The sequence below is a fragment of the Plectropomus leopardus genome, chromosome 23 (assembly GCF_008729295.1).
Source record: "Plectropomus leopardus isolate mb chromosome 23, YSFRI_Pleo_2.0, whole genome shotgun sequence".
NCBI lineage: Eukaryota > Metazoa > Chordata > Actinopteri > Perciformes > Serranidae > Plectropomus > Plectropomus leopardus.
Genome location: NC_056485.1, coordinates 19,948,006 through 19,975,045, shown reverse-complemented (window position 1 = coordinate 19,975,045; position 27,040 = coordinate 19,948,006). Strand labels below are relative to the sequence as shown.

Genomic DNA, 27,040 nt, shown 5'->3' with positions numbered 1-27,040 from the left:
GAAGGCTACCTGTGATGCTAGCAGAAGCACGCGATAGTCTTAAATTTAGGCTACATAAAATCATGGGACGAATCGTCACAGAGAGATAAGGATATTTCCTGGCGTGTTTCCGGCTTTTGTCTCCTGTGGGAACACGTTTGAGTCTGTTTTGAGCTGAGAATCAGACATCAGGAAAGCAAAAACGGAAGTGGAAGTTGTTAACTTGACTTACCTTTTCCATGACTTCACCGGCTTCCGGTCGTGTACAGGTATTACCTGGTACCCCTGCATAAAAAAACAGCTTGACGAGCTTTTTTGACCAGCTTAATGTGTGTTTTTGCATATACATTTTGATGGTTTAGCAGGTCAGATCAGCTGGTGATGGTCACTAGCTGGTTTAACCATTGAAGTTCCTGTAAAACTGAAAACAAATCAATGTCATTGAGTGTGGAGTAATAACAGCCTCATGGGGGGGAAGTATGAAAAGCAAAATGCATTAATTAGTGAAGTCTACTGTCGTGTTTTATGCACAAATGCATCAGGATAAATGCACAGCTCGATAGACTGGTCACACTAGCATGTCAAACCATCAAATACCAGCAAGAACTGGTTTAGGACCATCTAAGACCAGCTGAAACAAACTAACACCAGCTACCAGCTTAAGGTGGTTTTTAGTTGGGGGTTTTTCAGTATGGGCACTAGACCCAACTAGCAGTGTTTGGTTGTTAAAATCTGATAATATTACAATGTCATATTTAAGTAATTTTACCGTGGCAAGCTTTCTTTTAGTTCCCACAATGTTCTTCTTAAAGTTACAGTTACATTCTCTACAAACATCGTCAAATTGTTTTGGGTTTTTGTCTTTTGTTTTTGTAAACACATCTTATTTCAGGCCTCATTAACATCCTAAAAACATTTTCTGAATGTTGCTTTGAAAATTTTATTCCATGTATCTCATGTGACATTGTGGGAACGTTTTATAAAAGAACATTCTGTGAGCTGTCACACCCGGTGGGCCTCTTCGCCATCTGTGCCCAGAGTACGCTCTACACTCTGAGAGTGAGGTGCAAATGTCCAGTAGCGCTCCTAATGATTTGTCCAGTTACAAAAATAAAACATCAATACCTGGTGACAGGTGTTATTGTGATGGGCAGTGACAAACGAATTTGTGGGAAACCCAATAAATTGAAATTGCAGTTGTGAGATGTTATATTTTGCGATGTGCTTTGCCTGTCTGCTGGTGCCAATCTCAACTGTGTCCACCAAAGATGAGCATGAAAAGGAAATAAAAGGTTTGTGCCTGTTCTGGGTGTTTGCTCATAACAGCAGTGATATTGTCTTGTCCTTTTATCTTTGCTTTGTTACGTCTCCCTCCTCTGTTGTCTCTTGCTAGTGAAGACCTGGAATGATTGTGTGCCTGACAGCCTCTGATTGGACAACTCCAGACAAGACCTTCCAGATGATGGATCCATCCAAGAAGCTGAAGTCCGGTCCCATTCGTTAAACCTCTTTCTTTGTTTTTCTAATTTTTCAGCTTTGCATTTCTGTTGGAGCGTTGTGCCCCTTCTCCTGCTCCAGGGCCCCTGACGAGCCCCCTACTTGGAGGGCCTCCAGGGGGCTCGCTTCTGATTGGCTGGCAAGCTGACTCCTTGTGGTTTGCTCAGTTGAAATTCCAGCTAGCATTGACACAGTTTAACAAATGTCTTGCTGTTGGCAGCCAAGCCGTGACATTGACAGCCGTTTCAAGCGTATCTCCACGTTACATCTTACATCCATGACACCCTCCATCCCAACTGCTTAAGCAATCAATCTCCTTAACCTTCTGAAGATTGTAAACACCATGTCCCATCCCCCGTATAACCCCTATGCCTCTGGGAACCAAAGCTCCACCCAGGGGCAGTATGGACTCTCGAGTACAGAGGTGGAGATGGACCCTTGGAGGGCATCTTCTCACCTTGGACCTGGGCCAAGTGTCAGCTCTTCCGGAGCTTCTGAGACTCCTGCCAACTCCCGGGGAATGCTCCCGTCGCTGCTGTCTCAGGCTTTGAATTACAGATCTGAACAGAGAAAAGCTGCAAGAGACGACAATAAAGAGAGGTCTCAAGACATGCATATTACCAGAGAAGAGGCGAGAGTTCCTGGCGACCAGATGCATCAGCCCATGGACCAGGGCACTCACTTTACCAGCGCTCAAAGTGATGGCTTTATTCCTTTAGGCACTGGGACGGCTTCCTACCCAATGTCCTCTACCTCTTCCTCTCTAGGATATGGACAGTCAGGCTTTGAAAGTAGCCCTAGCTCCCTGGAGTGGTTATCGAACTACAAAGTGCCCACTGCGGATGACCCCTCTAAATTTTATTCATCATCTGCTTCATCAAAATATGTGGGTGGTGGTGATGGTAGGTTTGATACATCCAGTGAAAGAGAACATAGCATTCAGGCCATTCCAGGACTGAGTAATTTTGACTATCCAGTGCCCGACAAACCTGCGGCCCCTACAGAGTCCGGTCGACCCAAGTACACCTCTGAATCAGCGTCGAACATCCTTCAGCGCTTTGGGCTTGATAAAGAGGACTTGGAACATCTTGTCTCTTTTCCTGAAGACCAGATCACGCCTACTAACCTGCCGTTCATCTTGCGGCAAATACGCATGGAGAAGGCCAAGAGAGCTACAACTGCAGTCCAGTCAGAACCCTGCCTAAAACCCCAACACACCAGAAGTGTGAGTGAAATGGAGAGTCACCATTTTAGTAGTTCTGGAGGGGCAGGGATTCATCAGGAGGTAATGTCATCTGCTGTTTTCCAGCCAAGTAAAGTGATTGACTATGGACATACTAGCAAATATACTGGAGAGCTTGGGGATGACATTGGAAGGAGCAGTGCCAGTCAAGCCCACAGCGGTGGGAGTGGAAGTATGTTGCAGACAGACATTTTTCATAGTAGCAGACACAACCGAGAACCACTGCAAAAGAATGCAGCAGAGGTGAAAAGCAGTGCATTTGGCTCTTCGTATGACCAGATGAGTTCTGTTTCCAGTCTCAGCTCTCCGTACAGTGCAAGGCTGAATTCTGTGGCTCCTCCAAGCAAAGATCAGACCAAACGATTGCAGACCCAGCTGAACCAGACTTCCCATACAATCCCAAGCTCCTTTTGTCTTCCAAAGAAAGACACAGACATCAGAGTTTTCAAGTCTGAAGCCCCCAAACCTGCTCCTTTGAAAGAACCAGAGGCAGATCGCCAATTAACATCAAAATCCCAACCACCCTCCACTTCATATTGTGTTGGGCATCCCAGCCGACCTGGCATTGTGCTCTTTGATAGTAATAACAAAAAAGGCATTAAGGATCAGAAGAAAACTCAAGGACAAGAGCCAACAGTTGCTGAGCAGATGAAAAAGCAGCAGACACAGCAGCAACCAGCGCAGCAACAGTTGAAGCAGCAAACAGCGCAGCAGAAGGCGAAGCAGCCAATACAGCAAATGCAGCAGCAGTCAAAGCAGCAAGCACACAACCAGCCTGTGCAGCAGAAGGCAAAGCAGCTGATAAAGCAGATGCAGCAACAATCAAAGCAGGAGGCAAAGAACCAGCCAGTATCGCAAACCGGGCAAGCTGCGTGGCCTCCAATTATTTCTACTGCAAAATCAGTTCCCTATGCCTCTCACCCCCCCAGTGTCATTGATGCCACACATCATTCAGTGTTTATCCCTGGTGGTCCTCAGCACATCGTTATTCCCCCAGCTGTGCCTCAGCCACTCCTGAGCCTGATGAATCTCATTCCTCCAACGCTGACATCTCCCAGCAGAAAGCCTCCGGCAAAGACGGCAGTCTCCAAGGCTTTGCCCACGTTGGTTATGATGCATGACTATGCAGCGACCACGCCGAAAATCTTTCCGCATAGCTGTTCTTTGTGTAACAGAGAATGTACTGCAATGAAGGTGAGTGGAGTCAGCATTCTTATTTTCTCCCTTTAGGCAATTGTTTTTTATTTCAGTATCGAAAATGTTGAAGGATTTGATTTTGAAAAAAGTCTGACGGCGATGCCTTCAAGCATATTTCAAGAAGTTATGTAATCTTGATATTTGGGTTGGTCTGCAAGTACTGCAAAATGCTATTAAGAAGCCTGCCATCAGGTTTTAAATTTGTACCATTTTGCAAAAACAGAGTTGGATTGCAAACTTTGGGAGAGATTGTTAAATGTAATCAGCTGATTTGGATGGACTACAAATTAAAAATTTGTACCAAAATGCAACATTTCAGTTCTCTTGACATGTCAGTGGAAACATGGCTATTGTCTTGTTTAGACAGATGAAAATTAGTTTCTTTTTCTTACTGTAGGAGCTGTCAGTTAGGTGTTTTGTTACTTTATGGCATATCTGATATTAGGTATTAGTTTTTTTATAATGCTGGATATCATAATGGAGCCAAGTTCCCTTAAAAAATGTTTTTGGGCCCTTAAAAGTTACCAGTATCGTAATTCACCTTTCACACAATTGGCAAGATTTTTTTCCCCTTATTTTTCTTTGGGACGGCACATTTCTCTTTTTGTCTAATTTTTAAAAAAAAGATGCACCAGCCTCCTCCGCTCCAAATCTTCATGCCTGCTCCAGATGTCTCAGATGCGTGTTTTTGTCCTGGTCCACATCCAATGGTGACCTCTGCTGATGAGATGGCCTTTCTGAGACTGCACAAGACAGAAGAACCAGACAGAACCAGACATCGCATTATGAAGAACCCAAGAAGAAAGCTTTATTTTTATTTATTTGTTTTATTTTTTGTTACTGGCAGTCCTGTATTTGTTAAATTTCATAATTAAAAAAATTGTTGCCCTTAAACTAAAGTTGACAAAAGTCAGCTTTAAGTGTAAAGGCAAGAGTTGCCAAAACTAGTATTTTATGTCCAGAATAATTTTGTTCATTTGATACTGTTTTTTACATTTATTTCTTGTGACATTTTAGCTAATATTGAATCCACAATTCCAACTTTTAAACTCCATATCATTGTTGGCCAGTGTCTCTGTTCGTGACCTGGGCTCAAGGCAGGATCTAGGGAACTATTTCTTTAAGGGTGCTATACTGTTGAATCAAAGTTACCAGACAATCACAAAACTGAAAGTTGAGATATTGAGGCTGATATCATCTAAATGTTGTGTGTTTGTTCTGACTACTAGGATTGGATCTCCCATCAGAACACCACCCTTCACCTTGAGAACTGCAAATTCCTCCGTACCCAGTCAGTGTCTTTTCTTTCACCTTTTTCTGCTAAAGATAATCGGGTGGTATTTTTCACCCAAATACAACTGCTTTAAGACTGCCCGAAACCACAACTTTTGTACTCAAAGGTGGCCTTTTTACTGTTTCATAGCTGAGTTTGAATTGTTTTTTTGTTTTGTTTTCACAGATACCCAGACTGGGATGGTGGGATAGCGCTTGGGCCCAGGTAAATTTCTTTAGTTGGGAAGACACTGTAGGGTTTTCTTTATCTTTTACAATTTGTCGATGCACACTACACATTTTAGCTGGTCGTGCTGCATGGCTACAACATGGAAAGGCAAAAAACGACTAGGTTATGTCTGCATTATTTGAATGAAGATGGTTTGGTCCTCAATTTTGACACAAAGAAAGACAGTAGGCTGGTTTCCATTAAAGATTTGCGCAAAGTTTAAGCAATATTTTCGAAATGTTGATAAAGCGCAATTGCAAGATGACCATCTTTCCATTGAGTGATGTTTTATGATGGATGTTCACAACTAGCTGTCATTTCCTGTTGTTGATCAAGCTTTTCTTGTACTTTCCTCAGTGCTGCAGGCAAAGATGACCAGAAATTACGGCGTGGAAGTACCTCCCGTTCCCGCTCAACCAGCCCTCGTCGCCGTCATGGCTCAAAGGGTAGAAGGGAGAAAAGCAGGAGCTGCTCACGTTCGCCGCACAGCTCCAGATACTCTCGCAGGTCTGTCAAACATAAATTCTGATATGAGCGATAACACAGGTGAACAGAACTGATTTGCACCACTAGATTATGAAATCACCAAATGTATTCCTGCAGATTTTGATTTGTCAGTCACCCTTTGAGAAATCGTGATTTGATGTGAAATCTTTTCCTTTTTCTGTATTTTCACCAGGTCCTGGTCTCGTTCCCGTTCCCCACGGTATGACCGCCCTACCACTTCCCGATATCGATCACATTCAAGGAGCCCTAAGAGGCGATCAGACAGGAAACGGTCCTCATCAAGGAGGAGAGACCAAAGACGATCATCTCCAAGGAGGAGCCGTGAGAGACGATCATCATCAAGGGGGAGTTATCAAAGAAGGGGTGACGAGAGACCATCGCCATCACGGAGCAGTGATGAGAGAAAATCCTCACCGAAGAGGAGAGATCAGAGAAGATCCCCGCAACGGAAGAGTAACAAAAGACGATCGTCTTCAAGGAGTAGCGATCGGAAACGATCGCCATCAAGTAGCAGTGATGACAGACGATCGCAGTTGAAGACGAGTGATAAGAGACGATCTCCACAACGGAAGAAGTTGAGCAGTGCAGAGAGCCTGGCTAAGAAACTATTGGAAACACCAGGTTTGAGAAATTGCAAACATTTTAAGGACATTAATCTACTTGCATCTATTAAAGCACTACGTACAAGCCAATGCCACAGTTATGAATTGTAAAGTGCGAGGACCAGGTTTGGCTTTTCTGCAGTTTTGTCTGATACTTTTCTCTCCTTCTTCCCTCCAGCTGTTCAGTCTCTATCAGAAGAGTCTGACTTGGACTCTGTGGTTAAGACTCTGGCTCCTGCCTTGATAGCCGAGCTAGCCAAGATCAAGTCTTCACCATCGTCCTCCTCTACACCAAAGGGGGATTTGACTCCAAAGCCCTCTAAAGTAAAGTCCAGCCCGCAGAGGGTTGAGGCAACTTCCTCCACAAAGATTAAGGTTGGTGTGTATGTGCAGGGTTTTCATTTATTAGTTTAAAAGATGTCCAACACTATATATGTTCTAAGTTTGTGTTTTTTTTCTGTCTGTCTTTGCTCAGTCTGGTAAATCTTCAGCTCCAACCATCGTGAAACTAATAGGGATTTACAGAAATATCGCTCACAGTGATGTGATCTCTGCTATGGAGCACTTCGGAAAAACCAAATCAGTTGTACTGTTTCGGTCTAGACTTGAGGTATGTATTGAGACCCTGATGAGTTTGCTAACATTTTTCTAGATTTAACATAAGCTTTAACAGTCTTACCAGACTAAGTAACACTATAGCAACAAGTCCCTGGATTTCTTGAACTGAACAAGTATGTGTTTTATTTCTTAGGAATTTAATATATCAGTTGTAAAAGTAGGAATATGTTGGGTTTTTTAAAACAATATCTTTATTGGGGTTTTCAGTTATAACAGATATTACATATAAATAAAACAGTCTTGCCAGCAAATATGTTATAACGTAAAATAAAAAGTAAGAACAAAACAAGAAAAAAACCAACAGCGATAGAATAAAAGGTAGTCGTAAGGCTCAGTTCTGTATTTGTGTGTGTGCACATGTAGGCAGTTGTGTGTTTCGAGAAAGAGGAAGACGCAAAGAAGCTGAAGAGCTTGAAGAGCATCGTTATGAAAGGAACGCCAGTCATTGTTGCCAGAGATAAGGTATTTCAGTTTTTATCTTTATATATATGACCTTGGAAAATGTGCATATTAACATTTGTCTTCTGTAGCATGGCCATACAGTCAGTTACTAGATTAATATAACATAAATCTAAATTTGTTTTACAGGAAACATCTCCCAGGGAGCAAAAGACACCTCACAGGTAAGATGTTTTACACAGATGATGTTGTTTTTGCCAGTAAGTTAGGTAGCTGCCTAAATTTGTGCCCTCAGTGGGGCAAAAAGTTTGGATTTGGGGGGAATTTATGTGGAATAAAGCTTGTTCCAGCTAAGGTTATCAGTCTGAGAAGGACGGTACTATCTTACAGTGAAGAAGAACATATAAAAGCATTGATTACCCATTTTGCAATTTTCTCCTGCTTAACCATAGTTACTCTTTTGTCAGAAAACCTTCCTCATCCAGTGTCTCCTCACCTCAAACCACGACTGGAGCCAAAAAGGATACAAAAGATAAACTTACTGATCAGGAAAGTGCAGCCAAAGGCTCAGTTAAAGGCCCGTCAACTACCATCGAAGCAAAAAATGTCTCAACCAAGCAGACTACAGAAATGGTAAAAACAGAAAAGGATCCGAAAGGAGTTGTTGGAAAGCAAGAAACATCAACAGGAGACAAGTCCACGGTTTCAGAAAATCAGTCTGATGTAAAAGACTCCAAGCTGAAGGAAACCGAGGTTGCTGAAGCTCAGCTTAAAGCAGAACTTAGAAAAGCAAATGACCCCAAAGATACTGAACCAATGGAGATTGGGGACATTAAAGTTGAAGTGGCAGAGCCCACGGACTTTGGAAGTTGTGCTGAGGGCGAAGGGGAAAAACAGACAACTACAAAGGCTGAACCAGAAAACTCAGCAGACAAATCCAGCGAGAGTCGACCACCAGACAGTACGGATGAGACCGGGCCAACAGAAAATGCTGTCAAAGCTTTACCACAAAGCATCCTGTCCGAACCAGAGTCCACTGCACAAGGACCAGAGACCAAGACGGAGGCTTCACACACCCAGCAACAGGCTGCAGGAAGCTCGACCGAAGCTGCTTTGGAGGCAAACTTGGCAGGTGAGTGGAGACAAAAACGATGCAAAAAGGTTTTTTGGAGACCTTTTTTAATGGTTGGATATCCAAGTATGATAAACCGTTACCCTTGGTGTTAGTAGAAAATGTTAAATAGATAAGGCTGGCAGTACTCTGTTTGTTATGTAAACAAATCCATGACCAACTTTGTGTTAGTCTATCTGCCCATGTTTAATGACTTTGACAGCCTGTTTATTGGTCTGACCTGCAAGAGCACTGGTTACAATGGCTGCAAAAGAGGTAGTACTAATGTATACTCAGACTTAAGTTTGTATAACTTTGTGTTTAGATAAGGTTATACTTGCAAGCCTATTAAAACACAACATATTCAATCCCTCAGAACGTTATACCTCTATTTATCTTATACCTTACTTGTGAAGTTTATCTGGTCTATTATTTTTAGTTAAGAAGATATTGCTACAAATTCCTTTTGAAATAGGTTAAAAACTGAGCTGTGGGTCAATAAAACAGGGATACTCGACTTGCTTTGTTTGAGGGCCACTTTTGCAAAATAACAAGAGGTCAGGGGCCAGTCTCATTCAAGTTTCTAGGATTTTTCTAGGATATTCGGACATATCTCCAATTTTAGGACAGGTCTAGGATTTTAGGACATTTCTTGGATTTTAGGATGTTTTATGGATTTCAGGACATTTCTCTGATTTTAGGACGTTTCTTGGATTTTAGCAATTTTTTGATAAGCAATATCTGTTTTGACAATACTTACGTGTATTTAAAGTGCAAAAACAATTCCCAGTAATTCCCAATAAATCACTTTATTTTTATTGTGATTTAAAAAATGGTTGTGGGGGCCATCTGACACCCTTATGGGGGCCAGATTCAGCTCTTTTTAATTTGACTCTCTCTGGAATAAAAGTTAACATTCTGGTGTCAGTCTGGATCCAACAGATATATGTTAAATTAGGAAGAGGACACAATCATCTTTCAAACGACTAACATCCAACTCCATTAAATTTGATCTTTTGAAGATCCTGTGACACAAACGGATGCAACATCAGCCGAGGACACCAGCGCAGTTACCAATCCAACTATTGGAGAGATGTTAGAAAAGCACTTGTTTCAATCCAAAATATGTAAGTAATCTAAGAAAATGTTCCCATGTGATTATTATTTTACTGTCCTCCTTTTTTTTTTTAAATGGTCTTGATCTCTCTTTCACAGCATGCCTCAAGATGAAAACCTGCATTTCGCCAAAAGTAGGTTTCCTCACATCATTTACATAAAGTACTGCAGTATTTATGCGTGTGTTTCGTCTAAAGATATGAATCAAACTAGGAGATGGGTTTTATTCTATGAACGTTCAACACCACCATCTACTAGTCAGAATCTGCTACAGTCAGGGAAAATAATCGATTACTGATGACTAAATTCACAGGAATAATAAAAAAAAGACAGTAAAATAGTCCACAGCTTCATACATCTTTTTCAACAATAAGAAAGACATTTTGTGGTCGAAAATAGACGTTAGGATCTGTCTCAGATGTGACGTTTATAAATAAGACTGATTCTGATTGGCTGCTAGTATTTCAACTGTTCATTGATTTGGCTCTAGGAGTGAGCCAAACGATATTGTTCACCACTCTTGTTGCTGTTTCTAGTTTTAGTGTGGACTCCGTCATCCACTTGAGTTGGCACGGATTTTAAAACTATCTTTTTATAGTTATTGTTCTTGGTGTGTCCGGCCCTTTAATTACAAGCTAACCTAAGCTGTTTCTGACCCTCATCATGTCCTTCTCTCTGCTTCTTTCAGTTTCTGTCGCTTACTCAGAAGGAGCATCGCCTGAAGCAGCTGTTAATAACCAACCTGCCGGAGTACAAAAACGGCTGCTACACAGAGGACGACGTTGCCAAACTCCTCGTGCCGTTTGGGTTTCAGTATGCAGATGACAACATCCATGTTGTTCCTCAGACGGGCATGGTAGGCACCCGGTGATCAGTCTGCATCCGTGATTCTGCTGTTGCTTTTTAGTCTCTGATCAGATTCTGAGACAAATATTCTGTTTTTAGTGCTTTTTTCAGGTCAGCAATATGCAGATTTTGTAAAGTTGATTTGTGAATTCACCCCTAACTCTTAACTTAAAATTCTTTGAAACCTGGAGCGACCTCACTTTTCTTGTGCTGCTTTTTGGCTGCCTTTCAAAAGTGTTTAAACCTTTGAATTTTTTTATTTATTTTTATTTTTTTACCCCAGCTTTTAGTAAAAAAAACTATATTTATACTTATCATAATTACATGTTTGAAGTAATGTTACAGAATTATCATTTGAAGCACCTTTTTAACTTTCATTTTCTTTTTCTAATATTAATTTTCAGGTAATCTTTATTATACTTGTTTCTTGCAAATTTTTAGGTAATTTCGTCTTTCCTTGCTCATTTTCCTTCCATGTTTATAAAAAAAATTAAGCCAGTTTACACGTTTCGAAGGATTAAACACCCAGATCATTTGTCATGAATTTTTTTTGCATTCTTTTTGTAATGCGTAAACTATTGGTGCCCATACGAAACTCCTGATTTTCACCACATTAAAAGATTTGACATTCTGTTGAAAAAGTACTTGTAACAAGTAAATAGAAGTACTAATGCATTTTTGTTTCCGGTTTTCCTCTCAGGCCTTCATCTTGATGCAGAAAGTGGAGGATGTTCCCAAAACATTAAAAGCTTTTAACAGAAGGAAGGGCATCACTTTTAAAACATCTAAACCCCGTTGCCACGCAGTAGCCAACGGCATTACAATGACACCGGTAAGCAAGTACTCTACACTGTTTTTACGGACTGATTTTTATATATGTTAATATATTCAAGACCCCAAAAAAGAGAACTTTTCAAACAAAAAGATTGATATTTATTTAAAAGAATAGATTGGTTAAAACTGACCAGATTGTATGTCCTCATTCCCATGACTAAATGTGGCGTTTCTGCTGCAAGAAGAAATAATAATAGCCCAGAGACAATCCATTTATAGTGATATGTTCACAAAGACACAATTACTCTCGTGTGTGCTGGTATTAAGTAAGTGTGGTGTATTGTTAAGATGTATTAGTATTTAATTAACACTGCTTTTTTATGTTTCTCTTTCAGCTTGGGTTTTACAAGTCGCTGATGAAGCTGATACATTTTGTAAGTAACAGACTCATTTAATTCCTTTTCATATACAAACTGCTTTAAATCAATGACAGTCTATAAAGACACATCACAAAATGAAGTGAAAATACCATCTATACTGCATCTGTGATACACACTGTACCGTGTTTGCTAATAAGCGTCAAGACAAGCTTGCATACTTTCCTAATGATAAGAGCGGCATGCAGCTGCTGAATGAGTTGCTAGAGCAATAGTGCGCTCAAGGTCACGGCCGTATTTTACAGTACAGTCCGCTAAACTATCAACAGTGATGTAAAACAGTGAGGATGTAAAACATAAGGTGCCAGAGTGCATAAAACTGCATCAAAATAGAGCTTGTTGATCAAAAAAAGTGTCAGCACAGGATTCCCCACACCCCCAACAGAGGTCTTAGCTGAGCCCCTGATGTCCTGAAATCCTAGAAACATCTTCAGTTCCTAGACATGTCCTAAAATCATTGAAATGACCTACAATCCTAAAAAATGTCCTCAAGTCTGACAAATGTGCTAAAATCTAAGGAATGTCCTAAAATCCTAGAAACATCCTTAAGTCAGAGAAATGTCCTAAAAGCCTACAAACACCCTAAAATTGTAGAAATGTTCTAAAATTTGATTAAAATGTTGTAAAATCCAAGAAATGTCCTGAAATCCTAGAAACGTCCGAAACTTCTAGAAACATCCTAAAGCATGAGAAATGTCCTAAATTCTTAGAAACGTCCTAAAATCCTAGAAATCTACTAAAATCCTAGAAACATATACATTGCTGCTGCAACTGGCCCCTGGCCTCCTGTCTTTTTGCAAAGGGGGCCCCCAAACAAAGCCAGCTGTCGAGGAAACTTGAATTAACATGTTTTGGTCTTTCTTAATCGTCACGTGTTGCAACACTGCACAGCAGTTGCGCGTCCTCTTGTAAACGTTTTGGTTTGGATGTTCACTTCCTGCTCTTGTTGCAGCCTGTGGTCGACGATGGATCGAAAACAGTCTTCGTCAAGAACATTTCATGGAGCGAAGCCGAGGAGCTCAGAGAGTCTTTGAGAAAAATCACCCAAGAACCCGTGAAGAACTACCTGCCTCTCCTCAACAAGGTACAAACACACACATACAAGTACTTTTTAAGTGTCCTGAAAAAACACTTGTTGATAGTCGTACCTGTCATGGACGTGCTTGTGTGTTCCAGGTGTTTATAGAATTTGAATCTATTCGGGATGCTGATCAATTCGGAGTCTGGTACAGTCTCCTGAAACAAGGCCCTGGCCACGAAGTTCACAGGCTGAATGTACTGAACAAACTAGAAGCTTCTGAGTCACCACGTAAGTTTCTGCTCTAACTTTTTTGATTTTTCTGTCAGTTTGAAAAAATAGTTTCACATTAAAAAATTAACCTAAATTATCATTTCGGCAGTTGAGAGTCGCTTTCCACGGGCCAGCATCGGACCATTTTGGGTCACGATGAGAACTCGTCCCTTCCTTTTCCCTACAGGCGATCCTTGGTTCAACATCCCAGGTAAGAGAGACTGTCTTTTATTATTATTGTGACAAATGTTGTTATTATCAGTACAATAACTGTGTTTTTCTTTGTTCACATTTGACCTCAAGATTACCTGACAGTCAGAGATCTGGACGACATTGAGGTAAACCCATTTCAGTTCTACTTTTCCATCATTCCTGTCATTTATATCATATCAACAATTTCAGCTTATCGAAGGTAGATTTTTTAGTCATTTTTAAAACAAAGTTTAAAATATCAAAATTATATTATCAACTGTATTTTAGAACCAGGTGTCCCAAATTAAGAAGGCTACGATTTTCACTGTGTTCGTATTTAAGTATTGGGTCTGATTTGCTATTGGCGGATTCCCGTTCTTAAAGAGTAACTCGACTCCCAAACCACTTTTTCTTTTCAGTTGAAAACCAAAATACTTGTGTAGTGCCACACATCAGCCACTCCTCGATGACATTTATTCTCACGATACATTCTGATTTATTTTGTTTTTTCTCGCGTAAATTTCCAGTGTGATCCAACATCAACACGTACGATAAAACTGAACAACATTAACACATGAATTTAACTTTGGACGTTCAGTTTAAATGTTGTGTTTTCTAGAAGGCCGGCGACCGTGGTTCCACGTTTTCCACAGTCATGTTGACGGTTTGCCGGGATTCGGACACTACAAGCACGAGGACGTGGCCAGGCTGGTGTGGCAGTATTTCCCCGAACAGAGCTTTGAGTCCCTGTACTACAACGTGGTGGTGTTACCGCTGCAGAGGAGGGTACGAGCTGACACTGCAGACTGTTACAGTGACAAAACTACATTCATAGTTATCAGAATTATATATTTAAACTTTTTATTTTACAGAATTGTTATGATTTTTAAGTGTTTTCTCTGGTTATTTCCTTGGGAGTTTTTCTGTTTTGTTTTTGTCGTTGGGTTTATTTATTCTTTAGTTAATTTTCAGATAATTTTCATGTGCTTAAAAAAAAAAGCTAATTTTGGGTTATTTCTTCTAAGTTGCTCTGAGCAAATTTGTTTTCTTTCTTTCGAAAACATGAGACAAAAAGCAATGAGCAACTTGGCAAGAGCTGTTCTGCAAATTGCTAGAAATTAGTAGATGTGGGAAAATATTTTTAGAGAAGCTTTGGGAAAATATCAAAAAAACATATTAATAATTATAATTATATAATTATTTTACGGCATTATTATTTTTAAGCAGTTTTTTGAAGCGGCGTAGTTTGAAATAAACAGTTTTTCGTTCCTATCTTTCTTCTCTTTCACTCTAGGCCTTCGTGTTTTTCTCTGATTGGGCGAAATGCTGCGATTTTGTCCGAGATCACATCACAAATCCAGTTTCTGTCGAAGGCTGCCTCCTCAGTGTTCACTTTGTCTTGGAAGACATGAAACCCGAATGCAGTGAGGTAAACACCACAGAAAAACACCACACAATACTGTCAGGATGGGACAGAAAGATCATCTGTCAGAAGGAGATGGAAATTTCCTTCTTTCTTTTTTTGGCATTTTATTTGATTTTTCAGAAAAAGACAGATGACAGTTCATTGTACATTTGTGCCCACTTTCCCTCACCTACTCAAGCCTACCCTCCACAATCACCCTCTACCCCATGGCACGAGGGATTAAAGATAATACTGATTTTATTATTATTATTAGTGTTGTAATGATAATAATAATTTAACATGCATGTATAAGAGACAAACAAATATTAAAAAAGAAGAATAAATAAATGTTTTTAAAGATTTACATGATTTGACTGACATTTTTACGATAAGGAAATGTGCCTCAGTAAATCACAATTTGTAGAAGATTTTATCCAGTGGGATGTAGATTGAGAAGGAAATTTCTGTTGGTGTTTTCATCGGTTCAATAATCTTTTTTACCATGAATGATTCCTATCTTCTGAAAACATTTAGAAAGAAATAATAGCAGATGTTGTGATGATGTATGCAGACAATTTGGGCAATCCAAAATACATTTTCTTAAAATGCAGATATAATTTAAAATGTGTTTCCTATGACAATCTGTGACTTCTTTTTGCAGGAGATGATGTACAAAACTCTGATGAAGCTGAGCAACGCTGTAAGTCATGAATCACTTCTGTAAATCTTTTGTCAGATGAAAAAATGTTTGGATTTCTGGTCGCTAACAGCAACTGTTTTTGGCTCTTTAGGGAGATCCAGAGCCAGAGTCTCTGGAGGAGCGGTTGCTGTGTGTGGTGATTTCTGAGACGTCGCTGGACGTCATCAGGGTGGTCATAGAAATGGTGGCCTCCATCACGACCTTTGTTAGCTTTCTGCCGCTCGCCAACAGGGTACGCTTTTTATTACACATGTGCAAAACTTTAGATTTGTGGCAAATGCTGTTACTAATGCTCGCTGCTGTGGCGAGGAAGCTCTTGCTTCAAGCTGTGGTTGGATTTTATGTCATGGTTAATCCTTTGTAACCCTGAGGAAATTGGCTTGACTTCTTTCAATAACATGGGAAGAAGGCAATAAGCAATGGACGAAGAAATTAGCAAAAAATTAGTCAAAACAGAAAATTTCCCAAAAATTTGTTAAAAAAAGAAAAAAGTTAAAAGGGAAACAAGACTTGGAAAGATGCTTTAAAAATTAAAATAATTAATATAATTATCCGTAGAAATGTATCTTTTTTTTTTTAATTTAAAATAGCAACAAGAAAGGTGACGTCACTGTAGATCCCAAAGTGTTAAATTAACTTGTTACAGTTTGACCTTCAAGTACTGTAACTTCTCATACAATCTATTATTTTGGCTCCTTGCTGTTATCTCTTTGTTGCTTTCGTTTCATCATTTTCATCATTTCTCCCTCCTCCTGTTTTTTGTTGCAGATATGCATCGAGATGGCCGACTCCAGCGGCGTAACCAAGGTGGTGGAGAATTACAACACTTTCTCACCGGACTCTTTTAAAAAGGGCGCAGCTTGGTATGATTGTGTCCTTTCAAAATTTAGGGGTATGAAATGGGGTTAAATTAGTTTTTTACTTATGCAGTTTCCTACACAATCTTTTTCCCTGTATGTGTTAATGATTTTCTATATCTTAATCCACCACCCTCAAACCTAAACTGAAACTCCTTTTTCTCTCTGCAGGAGCAAAGTTAAACGTTTGGAGCCGTGAGTATATCCCTGTAATAGATTCTTATCTGGTCAAAAAAGAGAAAAAATGCTTTAGTTGCCAAAGCAATGATAATAGGCAGGTTTCCATTTACTCTCAAATTGCAAATATAAAATATTCTTAATGGAAACACGTCAATATCAAAAAAACTCCCAATCATTGAAAAACGTGTTTACGCTCACATTGGTGGTGTTTCAGGGGATTTGAAAAAGCAGTATTTCGCAAAAATGCAATGGAAGCACTTTTTTGGCTTCTGTAGGTCACTTGATGCTGTAGCTATGTGCTTGTCAGTAGGAACTGGCTCCATGATGCAGCAGGAGCTACAAGAGCTGTTATTGCATCACTTAACCCTTCAGAAGTTGAGCGGATCATCCGGAAGTTTTGAATTCACAATCCTCTGTAAAATCGTGGACTATCACCTTCCAGAAATCCCTCATACATGGCCACTCCCTCTTATAAGGGGCTTGTCTTTCCATTAGCGCTTGCATAACACGCCTACGTCACTTTCAGTTCACTATTTCTGACATTTTATAGACAGAACGATTAATCAATTTATTGCACTTATTTAATTATCAAATAACTATATGTGGCTATTTTGAGAGAACAATCAAACCTTTTGTTTGTCATTTTAGTTTGAAGAGCTTTAAACAGCATCTACAAGATTCCAGTGAGATCACAGTCGTCTTTGGACCAAACACCATCTATTACAGACCCAAACCCCCGGCTGTCAGAGGTGAAACTCAGCCTCCTCCTTCTGAACTATCGGATAATGAGTCAAAGCCTGCTCTGCAAACCAGTGGCCCTGGTGGATCCACCATGTCCAAGTCCATCACAGCAGGACCAAGTGCTACTGTTGCAAGTCCTTCGTCCTTCATTGACAAAGCAATGAAGGACGACAATGAAAAACCAGGAACTGAGATCACCATGGACTCCACTGTTGCCCGTCAGGCAAATAAAGATATAGAGAAAGCAGAAGTTAAGGTGAAAGAGGGCTCAGCAGCAACTTTGATCTCGACTGCTGATGTGACTTCTACCTCTGTAGTCAGCAATGCAAACACAGTCCCAACCGCTTCCAGTTCTGCCCCCTCAGCCACGGTAACTACGCCAGAAGAAAACTTTGCAGCAACAGTTCACAACTACAGCCTCACCCAGGGGAGCAGGTCCCAGAGTGAGGACAAGGAGGTGAGGCCTGACTTTAAATCTTAAACTCAACATTTAACTTTGGCAGTGACATATTTGTTCGGAGCCTAAATGTAAAGTCGAGCTTTTAAGTGCCAGAAAATCTTAGACCAAACCAGAAAAGCATTACCTTAAGTCTCTAAAGCCACCATAGACTTTTTTATAGATTAACAAACAAAAACAATGATTTTGAACAAAACTGTGATTTTTCTACCAAAATTTTTGAAATTTTCCATGGTCATTTGAAAGGACATTGATATTTTTGGATATCGATGTCGTTACTCCTCCACCTGTTTTATAAATATGTGGCTCTGGCAAAAGCAACAGAAGCCCAAGAACTTCAGCAGCTGAAGACACACCACAAAGAGTGGTAAACAGCTGTTTTTTATTCTCATAATCCCCCATGTCCTGCTTTGTGTCTTTCATTAACCTTTAATCCCCAATCTTATGAAATAAATGAATAGTTTGCTCATTTATCCAACTGATTAATAAGCTATGTGATTCATTGTTTCAGTGACTGATTTCTTCTTTGTTCTTGACCCAGGATCCGGATGATGTTAAAGATAACACTGTTTCTTCAGACGCTGGTGTCTTTGATGAGAAAGATTTCAACATGGATGACTTTGTGACTGTTGACGAAGTTAGTGATGAAGTGGGAGACAAAAGCCCTGAACACCAATCATCCTCCTCATCCAAGCAGTCCTCTAGAGCCAGAAGAGGGAGGCAGAGCTCTGGTGCATTGACGACTGGCAAACGGATCTCAACGAGATCTGTAAAAGAATCCAAGAGCTCTTCCTCATCCCCCTCATCCAGTTCGACAAAAGGTGCAAACTCTTCCAGCTCTGTTCCACCAAAACAGTCCAAGGACTCATCTGAGCTCAGCAAATCCCCAACAAAACCCTCCCCTCCACAATCCTCTGAAACCTGTTCTTCCCCTAGTCAGAAAACACTAATCAGCAAGACAAGACCTCCAGCCAAAGCCTCTAATACCTCATCCTCCGGTCGTAGTACCCGCTCATCCTCAGCTGCGTGCGTAACAGAAAAGATAACATCAGCATCAAGTGTTAAGGCATCAATGGAGACATGTTCGGAGAGTGCAGTGACAAAGTCTGACCAAAAAGTGTCAGCGGATGGCCTTAATGCAAAAACTGTTGAGTCAGAGACACAAAAAGAAACATCATCAGAGATGCATCCGCCTCTGCAGGACCATGGGTTCGAGTTAAGCCAAGCCAAGAGTCCAGCGATTGATGCTAATGCCATCAACACAAAAGACCAGAAGAAATGCAAAGAGGAAGGGAACGTGGATGACAAACCTACAGAGGTTAAGGAGGACAACAGCAAAAAATATCAAATTCTCGATTCACTTGATGATCAAACAGATCAACAAATGGATGATGTGGTCCAAGACAGCAGCTCTGAAGCGCAGCTAAGTGGACCCAAAGAAGGCCAGACTTTGCATGAGGAAATCTTTCAGGTCTTAGACAGTGTTGACAACCGCCAAGATGAGTCCAGTGAAAAGAAAATGGATAGGTCAGTCCAAGTTTTACACCAAGCAGCCACAGGTCAAGGGGACAGTCATCTGGTCCAAGATGATGGCTCAACAGAAAAGAAACTGTCAAAGAAAGATATAATTTCGGCAGGTGACAAATCTGATTGGGAAGGTAAAAATCAAGAGACAAATATTGTAGCTACAGATTGTACGCAAGAACCGGTGCACAAGGGAGATGGTAAGAGGATAAAAGAGGAAGAGGTCAAAGGTGAAATGCTTTCAGCCTCCAAAGATGTGGAAAATCCTGAAAGCCGAATCCAACGGGAAGACCAGCTTCATCAAGACCCTGACAACAAAGATACTTTAAAAGACAATGCCAGTGATGCCCCTGATCAAGAAACCTTTAAAATATTGGATTCAATTGATGATCAGACAGAAACAGAAGATGTCAGTCAAAACCTCAAAAAATCCAGTGACCAGATATCTAAAGAGGACATAAAGGAAGACACATGTCCAATAATTAACTCTGTGAAAGATCAGCCAACAACTACAAAGACAGAGTCAGAGACCGACGGTGGAAAAAGAAACATGAGAGGTGAGGCGATGACTACAAAAGATGATAGTCTTTCAAAGAGGAGAGGCCGCACAACCACAGCACCAAAGAAACAGGACAGGACAGTCAAACAATGTGAGACACGGACAAAAATGGACACTACCACAGGAGATTCTGAAAAAGACAAAGAGGTCACTGAGGAGATGGTGTATGAAATAGTTGATTATATTGAAGACAAACCGGTTCCAGATGCTGCCAGCACAGAAATGTCTGGTAGAAGAAGGAGTGCAAGAGGAAAGAAAGAAGATAAAGTAACACTGAATCTCACAGAAGTGCCTGAAAAACCAGAGGAGGTTACATACAAGATTTTAGACTCTGTGGAGGGCGAAACTGCCAGTGACGAACTCATCATTACAAGAAGATCTACCAGAAGAAAAAGGGAACGAACACCTGAAAAAGATGCTTCAGCTGAGAAAACCCAAAAAGTGGACACACCAACAAGGAGGAGGCACACTCCTGCCAGAGAATCACAGGAACGAAACCAGGAAAAGACATCAAAGAAAGAGGAGAAAACCTCTCCAAAGAAGAGCACTTCATCAAAGAAGACTGACAATACAAGTGAGATAAGCGAGGAGGATATTGCCTCTGTGGAGAGAGAGGTTGTTATGGACGATCGGCCTACTGTAAGAAGAAAAGCACATAGAGGAAGACCAAAGAAAGATGTTAAATCAACAAAAGAAGGCAGCACAACTTTCAAGGAGGGTGACGAGTCTGAAAAAGTCAGCGATGAAGAGGAGATTTATCAGATTCTTGATTCTGTGGAGGATGAGATCAGTGATGATCAGCCCTCCACAGCACATTCAAAAGAGAAAATTTCAAAAAGCAATGACCAGCAAGCAAATGACAGAACATCTGTTGTAGAATTAACCAAACACGAGGAGGAGGAGGAGGAGGAGGAAGAGTATCAGATCATAGATTCCCTGGAAGATGATCAAGCTCAAGAAGAGCTAACTGCTGCAGAGGACAAGACTGAAGATGAAACCCCTACGAAAGAAGAGGTATCGACTGAAAAAGTACACACACCAACACGTGGCACCACAGGTGTGGAAGCATCCGAAAAAGTGGACCTCAAGGAACAGACCCTGTGCCAGACAGTTGATGATTTAGAGAAAGCAAATGATGATACATCTAAAGCAGAAGCATCTGCTATAGAGTATAATCCAACAACACCTAAATCAGACATTAAGAAAGAGAAAAAATCAACAGCCAAGGCCCAGAGTGACACTGCCACACCTGAAAGGGAAAAGAGGCAAAAATCAACGGAAAAAGACGACACAGCGAGCGCTCCAGAGATGCTTTACAAAGTGAGCAAGGTGGACAAGGCCCAAGAGGAAGAACTGAGGAAGCAACAGGCAGCCGAAAAAGAGAAGCCTTTTGTCAAAGTGCAAGAATCAAGGATGTCCGAGGACAGGGAGCAAAGTATCCGGAGCAGCAGCAGTGGAGGAGAAGGCGGGAGAGGGACAAGGAGGGAAAAGGAGAAGACAGTGGAGCTAGATGTTAAGGAGCTGGTGACTCTAGATGAGGTGGGAGCAGATGAGGCGGCGGAGGATAGGGCACCCGAGAGCCGAGAGTGGGATAGCGAGATCACAGAGGGCGAACTGCAGGAACTTGTTACTTTAGATGAGTTCAAAGAAGAAGAGGAGGCTGGGAAGACGGAGCAAAGCACTGTTGAGACCTGTCCACCCAGCCAGAAGGACGAATCAGTCTTCTTTAATCCAGAGGTACCTAACTACCGAAGGGGAAATTTTGGTAAAGCGCTATGAAACAAATAATACAGATGATCTCTTGTGTCTGTTTTAGACTTTGGTGGCTTTAGATGAAGCTATCGATGATGAGGAAGAGAAGCCAGATGAAGAGCAAACTGAGAGAACATCAAGATCTGCCAAACGCAAACGTGATGACGACACAGGTATGTGTTGTTATTTCAATACAAATCACAATTCATCTGCACTAGACTCTTTAGATAATAGACAAAGTTACAGTATCGGGACCTACTGGTATTTTGGACTGCTGCTTTGAAGCCATGAGTAGGGCATTTCAGCTCCTGCCATCTTGGTTTTTTTGAAGCCAGAAGTGACCATATTTGGATGAGAGGTAGGAGCAGGCTGAAAATGTGTGTATTTCTTCTGTGAACTTGGACATTTTAACATGGGGCCTATGGGTATTTACTCTTTTTTTGGAGTCCGCCTCAAGTGGCCAGTCGATGAACTGCAGTTCTGGGCATTGGCGTTGACATCTGCCTATGTCTTTACTTGTGTTCACACCAGATTTTTTTGGGTCTGCTGCCTTAAAAATAGCAATGCACCTACTTTGCCGTGACCGTAGTTCATTTTCAGACCTACGTGCCGATGGTCGCACAGATCGGAGCTTCCTGTGGGATTAAGCTGTGTTGGTCTGAAACTAGCAAAGACAGTTGTACTGCACTATGAACCACTTTGTGTTGGGTCTAAGATAGGGCCTTAAAACTAACAAGAGGGGTTAATACTTTGGGTATTTTTTGTCTAGTTTCAGATGGAAGTATAAACTTTGTGACGGTCGACAAAGTAGGGGAGGTGGAAGAGGAGGAGGAAATGGAAGCTGTAAAAACCAGGACAAGAGGACGAGCTAAGAGGACAGCCAGACAGACCCCTGGTAACACACAAACACTTACAGCTGTATCTTTTATACACTTCATTACCTCAAAACTTATCTCTTTTACATAGAAAATGTAAATTTTGGACACAAACAGCAATCTTTAGCTTCACTCTTTCCAATGACGGAGCTCCAAAACTTGAATTTTTTTTTTTAAGAATGTTTTTTTTGAAGTTTCCCTTTCATTTTCTTGCCAAACCAATTAATTGTCTTTAACCACAGTGAGAAAATCTGTCAGAGGAAAAACAGCCGCTGCAAAAAACGAGGGAGACGAAGAAAATGAACAACCTGGCGCTTCACTCGATGTCTCCTTGTCACTGGACAAAGATTCGTCCAAGTTGTCAAGACACAACCAGCTGGAGATCCAGAAGACAGAGATGGAGGAGGCAGCAGCGAGCCAAACCAACATCAATGCCGCCTCCACTGGGAAAGAGCCGGAAAACTCTGAGAACCAGACACCAGAAGGACATATGGAGGAAGGGTGGAGCACGGCAGAAACCAAAGGTACTGAGAGCTGAAAGAATAATGGATTAAGGCCATTTCTACACTGATGGAGAGATTTCGTAAGTTTTAGTTAACAATTTCCACATTTGAATTGGAACGAGTGAATATTGACCAATTTTGCCAAACACCTTTAGCATATCTACCAAAATAACCCAGTACAAAATAGTATAAAAACTTCTCTCCAGTTCAGTGTGTGCCAGGATGCCACCAAAATTTGAAAAATATGACTGTACTTCACATGATGGGCATCAAATGAAGTACTCATTTTTAAAACGATACCCAGTCCTTGCTGCAATTATCAGTATTTTTGCAGAATAAAAATGAAATTTCTGACAATCAAGTAAGTAATAAGTCGTCACACTTTGCAGTTTGCTTTAAGAAAACATCACATCTCTTTTTTAGGTGTGAGTAAACGCAGGAAAGAGCCTGCCGGACCTGAAGCAAAGCGATCTCGTTCTCAGTCTCCTTCTGTCGCTTCTGACGTCAAATTGCCGCCATTCAAACCCAACAACCCTCTTGGTGAGACACAGACACACACAGTCGAACTTTTTATAAAAACGACTCGAGATGCAGATGTTTTTGTCACACTTTCCCCCGTTTCACTGTCACTGTGTCCCTCTTCAGGTCAGGAGTTTATGGTTCCCAAATTAGGGTATTTCTGTAGTGTCTGCTCTGTTTTCTGCCCGCACGAGAGCATCGCCAAGGACCTCCACTGCAGCAGCCGGGAACATTACGAAAACCTGCAGGTTAGACCAGCACAGGCGTCTTTATCTGTATTTATTCAAAAATTATCTTGATCTGTTTTTCAGGTGTTGGTGTGGTTTCTACCGGAAGTCATGTTAAATCTGCGCAAATGTGTTTTTTCTAGCCTGATTTTGCACCTTTAAAGCATCGAATTGATTCAATATTGGTGAAAATTTGATTTTTAAATATATTTTCACGTCCTCATTCTGTGCCTACATCCCGAATTCAGAAGTAAACATACTGAAATACAAACTTGGTCTCACACTGTTTGTGTTCTTCCTTTTTTTCCAGAAATATTACCAGAAGCTTAAACAGAAAACATCACGAAGTACCACAAAAAGTTCTCAAGGTTCCGTTTCTGATTGATCCGGACTCCAACTACTGATTTTATCTGCTCAAAAAAATGTGCAAAACCACTGTAGAGGGGCTTAGTCCACAAATCAGTGTGTATATTAAGTCATGTTTGTTGTAAATAATTCCTGTGTGGCACAATTTTTCATATAAATATGTAAATTATACCGTAATAGCTTAGCTTGTATTGCCCCTTTGGGATTCTAACTCCCTCCAACGGTACAGCTGTGGTTGTTTAAAATTGAATAAATAAAGTCTAGATAATTTGATTCTAATTTGATCTTGCACAAGATGTAACAGTCAGTAAGTGTTCACGGCTTTCACTGTTAAATCAGACGTCTCGGTGTCTTTTTCTGTTTGATAAACATTAGAAAGCAAAAGGAGTATCATTCAGTATTTCGATGACAGTAAGAAGACAGTGTCTTATTCTTTCTAGATTTGGAGAATGTTTTTTTCTTGTAAAATTTATGTAACTGTCAAAATATATAAAAATGTGAAAGATCATGTCGTGGGGTGTTTTTGTTTTTCTCTGCTTTTGAAAATGTATCTGAAAATGGTGTGAAATGCCATTGTAGGTTGTGTCTCTGTGGGCGCCATTTCTTGAATAAGGAAATTAAATGAGCACAAACAAAACCGAGTCATTACTTTTTATCAGGGTGAACAGGTGTAAACATTGAGATTGATTTTATTACTGTGGCTGTTATTTCCAAAAATTACATATTGAAAGTATTAAGATAAGATTTTTTGTTCTCATTAGACATTTTTACATAGCTATGTTAAAATAAGTTTATAAATCTACTATTTTTTTGCAATTTGTGGAACATGTCTCACCAAGTTCCTCATTGCCTTTTTTCCGTGTTTTCTGCTTTTCCTGGGAAAGCAGCCCGAAAAGCAGTTTCTTTTTACTGAGATGACGAAAACTGAGACATTGCCGCTTTTCTTGCTGAGCTAGTGACACTAAAAGGTCTGTCTTAGTTTGTTTTGTCTTGTTTTTCAGACCATGACTTTTCTGCTTTTCCTGCTGGGATAGCAGCATGAGGTTGTTTTTTTTTTTTTTTTTTTTAACAGATATCACAACTTTAAATACACCACCACAATAATTATACACACCCAGTTTTGGATTATATATATATAAATTTCTCTCTCTCTCTCTGTCTTCTTTTTTATGTCATTTTTCTCACCACCTTTTACTAATTTCTTGCAATTTGCACATCTTGCCAAGTTGCCCATTGCCTTTTTCCAGTGTGATCTATTTGCTGTGGTTTCAATGGTTCAAATGCATATGAAAGGCATCTGAACACAACATAAGAAAATGATGTCCATCCAGGTTTTAAAGGGTTAATGTATGAGTGGTGTAAATGATAAACTGAAGCATAAATCCTTATTTTTTTAATAGATATCATCAGTTCATTGTTTCATTATTTGCTCCCTTTGCTTGTCTCATGAATGTGTAAAATAGTAACATAATAATGATGACAGTACAGCAGACACTGTGGTGTATGTTACTGCTGAATAATATTACCTGACATTTCTATTGACACTTTGCTTTTTCATTTGTTTGCTTTGTATCCAGTTCAGTCAAATTTCCAGACAGGGCGCCATGAACGTCTACCATAAAGATAACAGCCACGGCAGTTGTTTTCCCGCCTGTATTTACCCATCGGCCACACCCACACCTGGCAGCAGCTTCAGTACAATAATATTATTATAATGCATAAATGTTTTTCAATGTTTTGAAATGTGGCTTTTTCGCATTGTCTAAAATGCCACCTCGTGAGTATTTGTATTTTTTAGATAAATGGGAGTTTTCTCAAATCTTGTCTCCATTACATGTTATTATTATTATTATTGTTATTGTTATTGTTATTGTTATTGTTATTGTTATGTTATTGTTATTGTTATTGTTATTGTTATTGTTATTGTTATGGTTATGGTTATGGTTATTGTTATTGTTATATTTATTCATTTCAATTTGTGCAATTTGAGAGTGAATGGAAATCCACCTTTTGTGTCCTTGCATCTGTCACACTCTTGTGAATGTGATATCAGTAGATGGCCCTGACAGAGCTTTCTCAAATTTGACACAAACGTTCACTTGGACCAATTTGGTGAAAAGGTCAAGGACACAGTAACCTCATAAAACATGTTTTTGACCGTAACTCAAGAAATAATGAAGTAAAATGTCACACAGGGACACACAGGGGCAGGTACCCTTCCAGCACGAATCGGCATGAAACACCTGTAACCTAAAATGATGAGATGACCATTATCATATGATCTGTTTCAGCTTCTCATCTGTTGCTTTATCTTGTTTCAGGTTATCAAGTGAAACATTTTCACGCTCCTTTGTTTTCTGACAGGACAGATCCTGGTCTGCAGGAACAGAATGCTTACAGAGAGGGACGTGGTGACATGTCATGCATTAAAACTAATAAGCCTTTGGATATGGCAATAGATTTTGATAGCCAACCCCATGCTGAGGTGGAGTAGGCTAAGTTATTTATTCAAAACAAATTCACTGTGTATAAGAGCTGGTGTTTCTCTTGTTCAGCACCTTCACACACTGAAGCTCCAGGCTGACGCTGACAAGACAGAAGATAATCCTGCAGAAGGTTTGATTCATCCTCTTTATTTTTTTCTGCGTTGTCTCTTATCATCAAGTCTACATCTTAGAAATATCACTAACATGTCTGTGTTTCTTTATACAGATCATTTTACCATAATCACATTTAAGCGTGAAGATGCGGACTGGTGACTCTGCTCCTCTGTGCCATGGTGGCTCTGACCGGAGTTGCTGGTGAGTATTATGTAGAGATGGTTTTGTGCAAAATGAACAAATAGGATATTAATTTACTCGTCTTGAGATTAACTCATTCATGTCATACATGTCAAACTTTCTAGGTCTTCAAAGAGGAAAATACAATGACCATCAGAACCGTAAGTGAGGTTTGGGTTTGTTTTTTTTTAAATAAAGTTTTTTTTTTTTACTTACTTAAATACAGGCAGGGCCCGAAAATTTTTTTTTTTTTTTTTTTTTTTTTTTTTTTTTTTTTTATGTTTT

General features: G+C 40.2%; 1 protein-coding gene across 1 annotated transcript; it reads left to right on the top strand.

Moving 5' to 3' along the window:
- Positions 1–308: 308 nt before the first annotated feature.
- Positions 309–24,608, top strand: LOC121962008. The gene is given in 34 exon segments (XM_042512172.1): positions 309–3,913; positions 5,146–5,207; positions 5,376–5,414; positions 5,775–5,924; positions 6,097–6,545; positions 6,705–6,901; positions 7,002–7,136; positions 7,508–7,606; positions 7,733–7,767; positions 8,011–8,675; positions 9,677–9,781; positions 9,870–9,904; positions 10,459–10,626; positions 11,317–11,448; positions 11,786–11,824; positions 12,780–12,911; positions 13,004–13,136; positions 13,228–13,329; positions 13,422–13,456; positions 13,930–13,969; positions 13,972–14,096; positions 14,605–14,739; positions 15,377–15,415; positions 15,507–15,647; positions 16,184–16,278; positions 16,444–16,467; positions 17,101–17,650; positions 18,192–21,470; positions 21,550–21,658; positions 22,255–22,380; positions 22,603–22,884; positions 23,287–23,403; positions 23,509–23,630; positions 23,920–24,608. Coding segments are annotated over 34 exon segments (10,065 nt in total). The 5' UTR covers positions 309–1,819; the 3' UTR covers positions 23,995–24,608.
- The last annotated feature ends 2,432 nt before the right edge of the window (positions 24,609–27,040 follow it).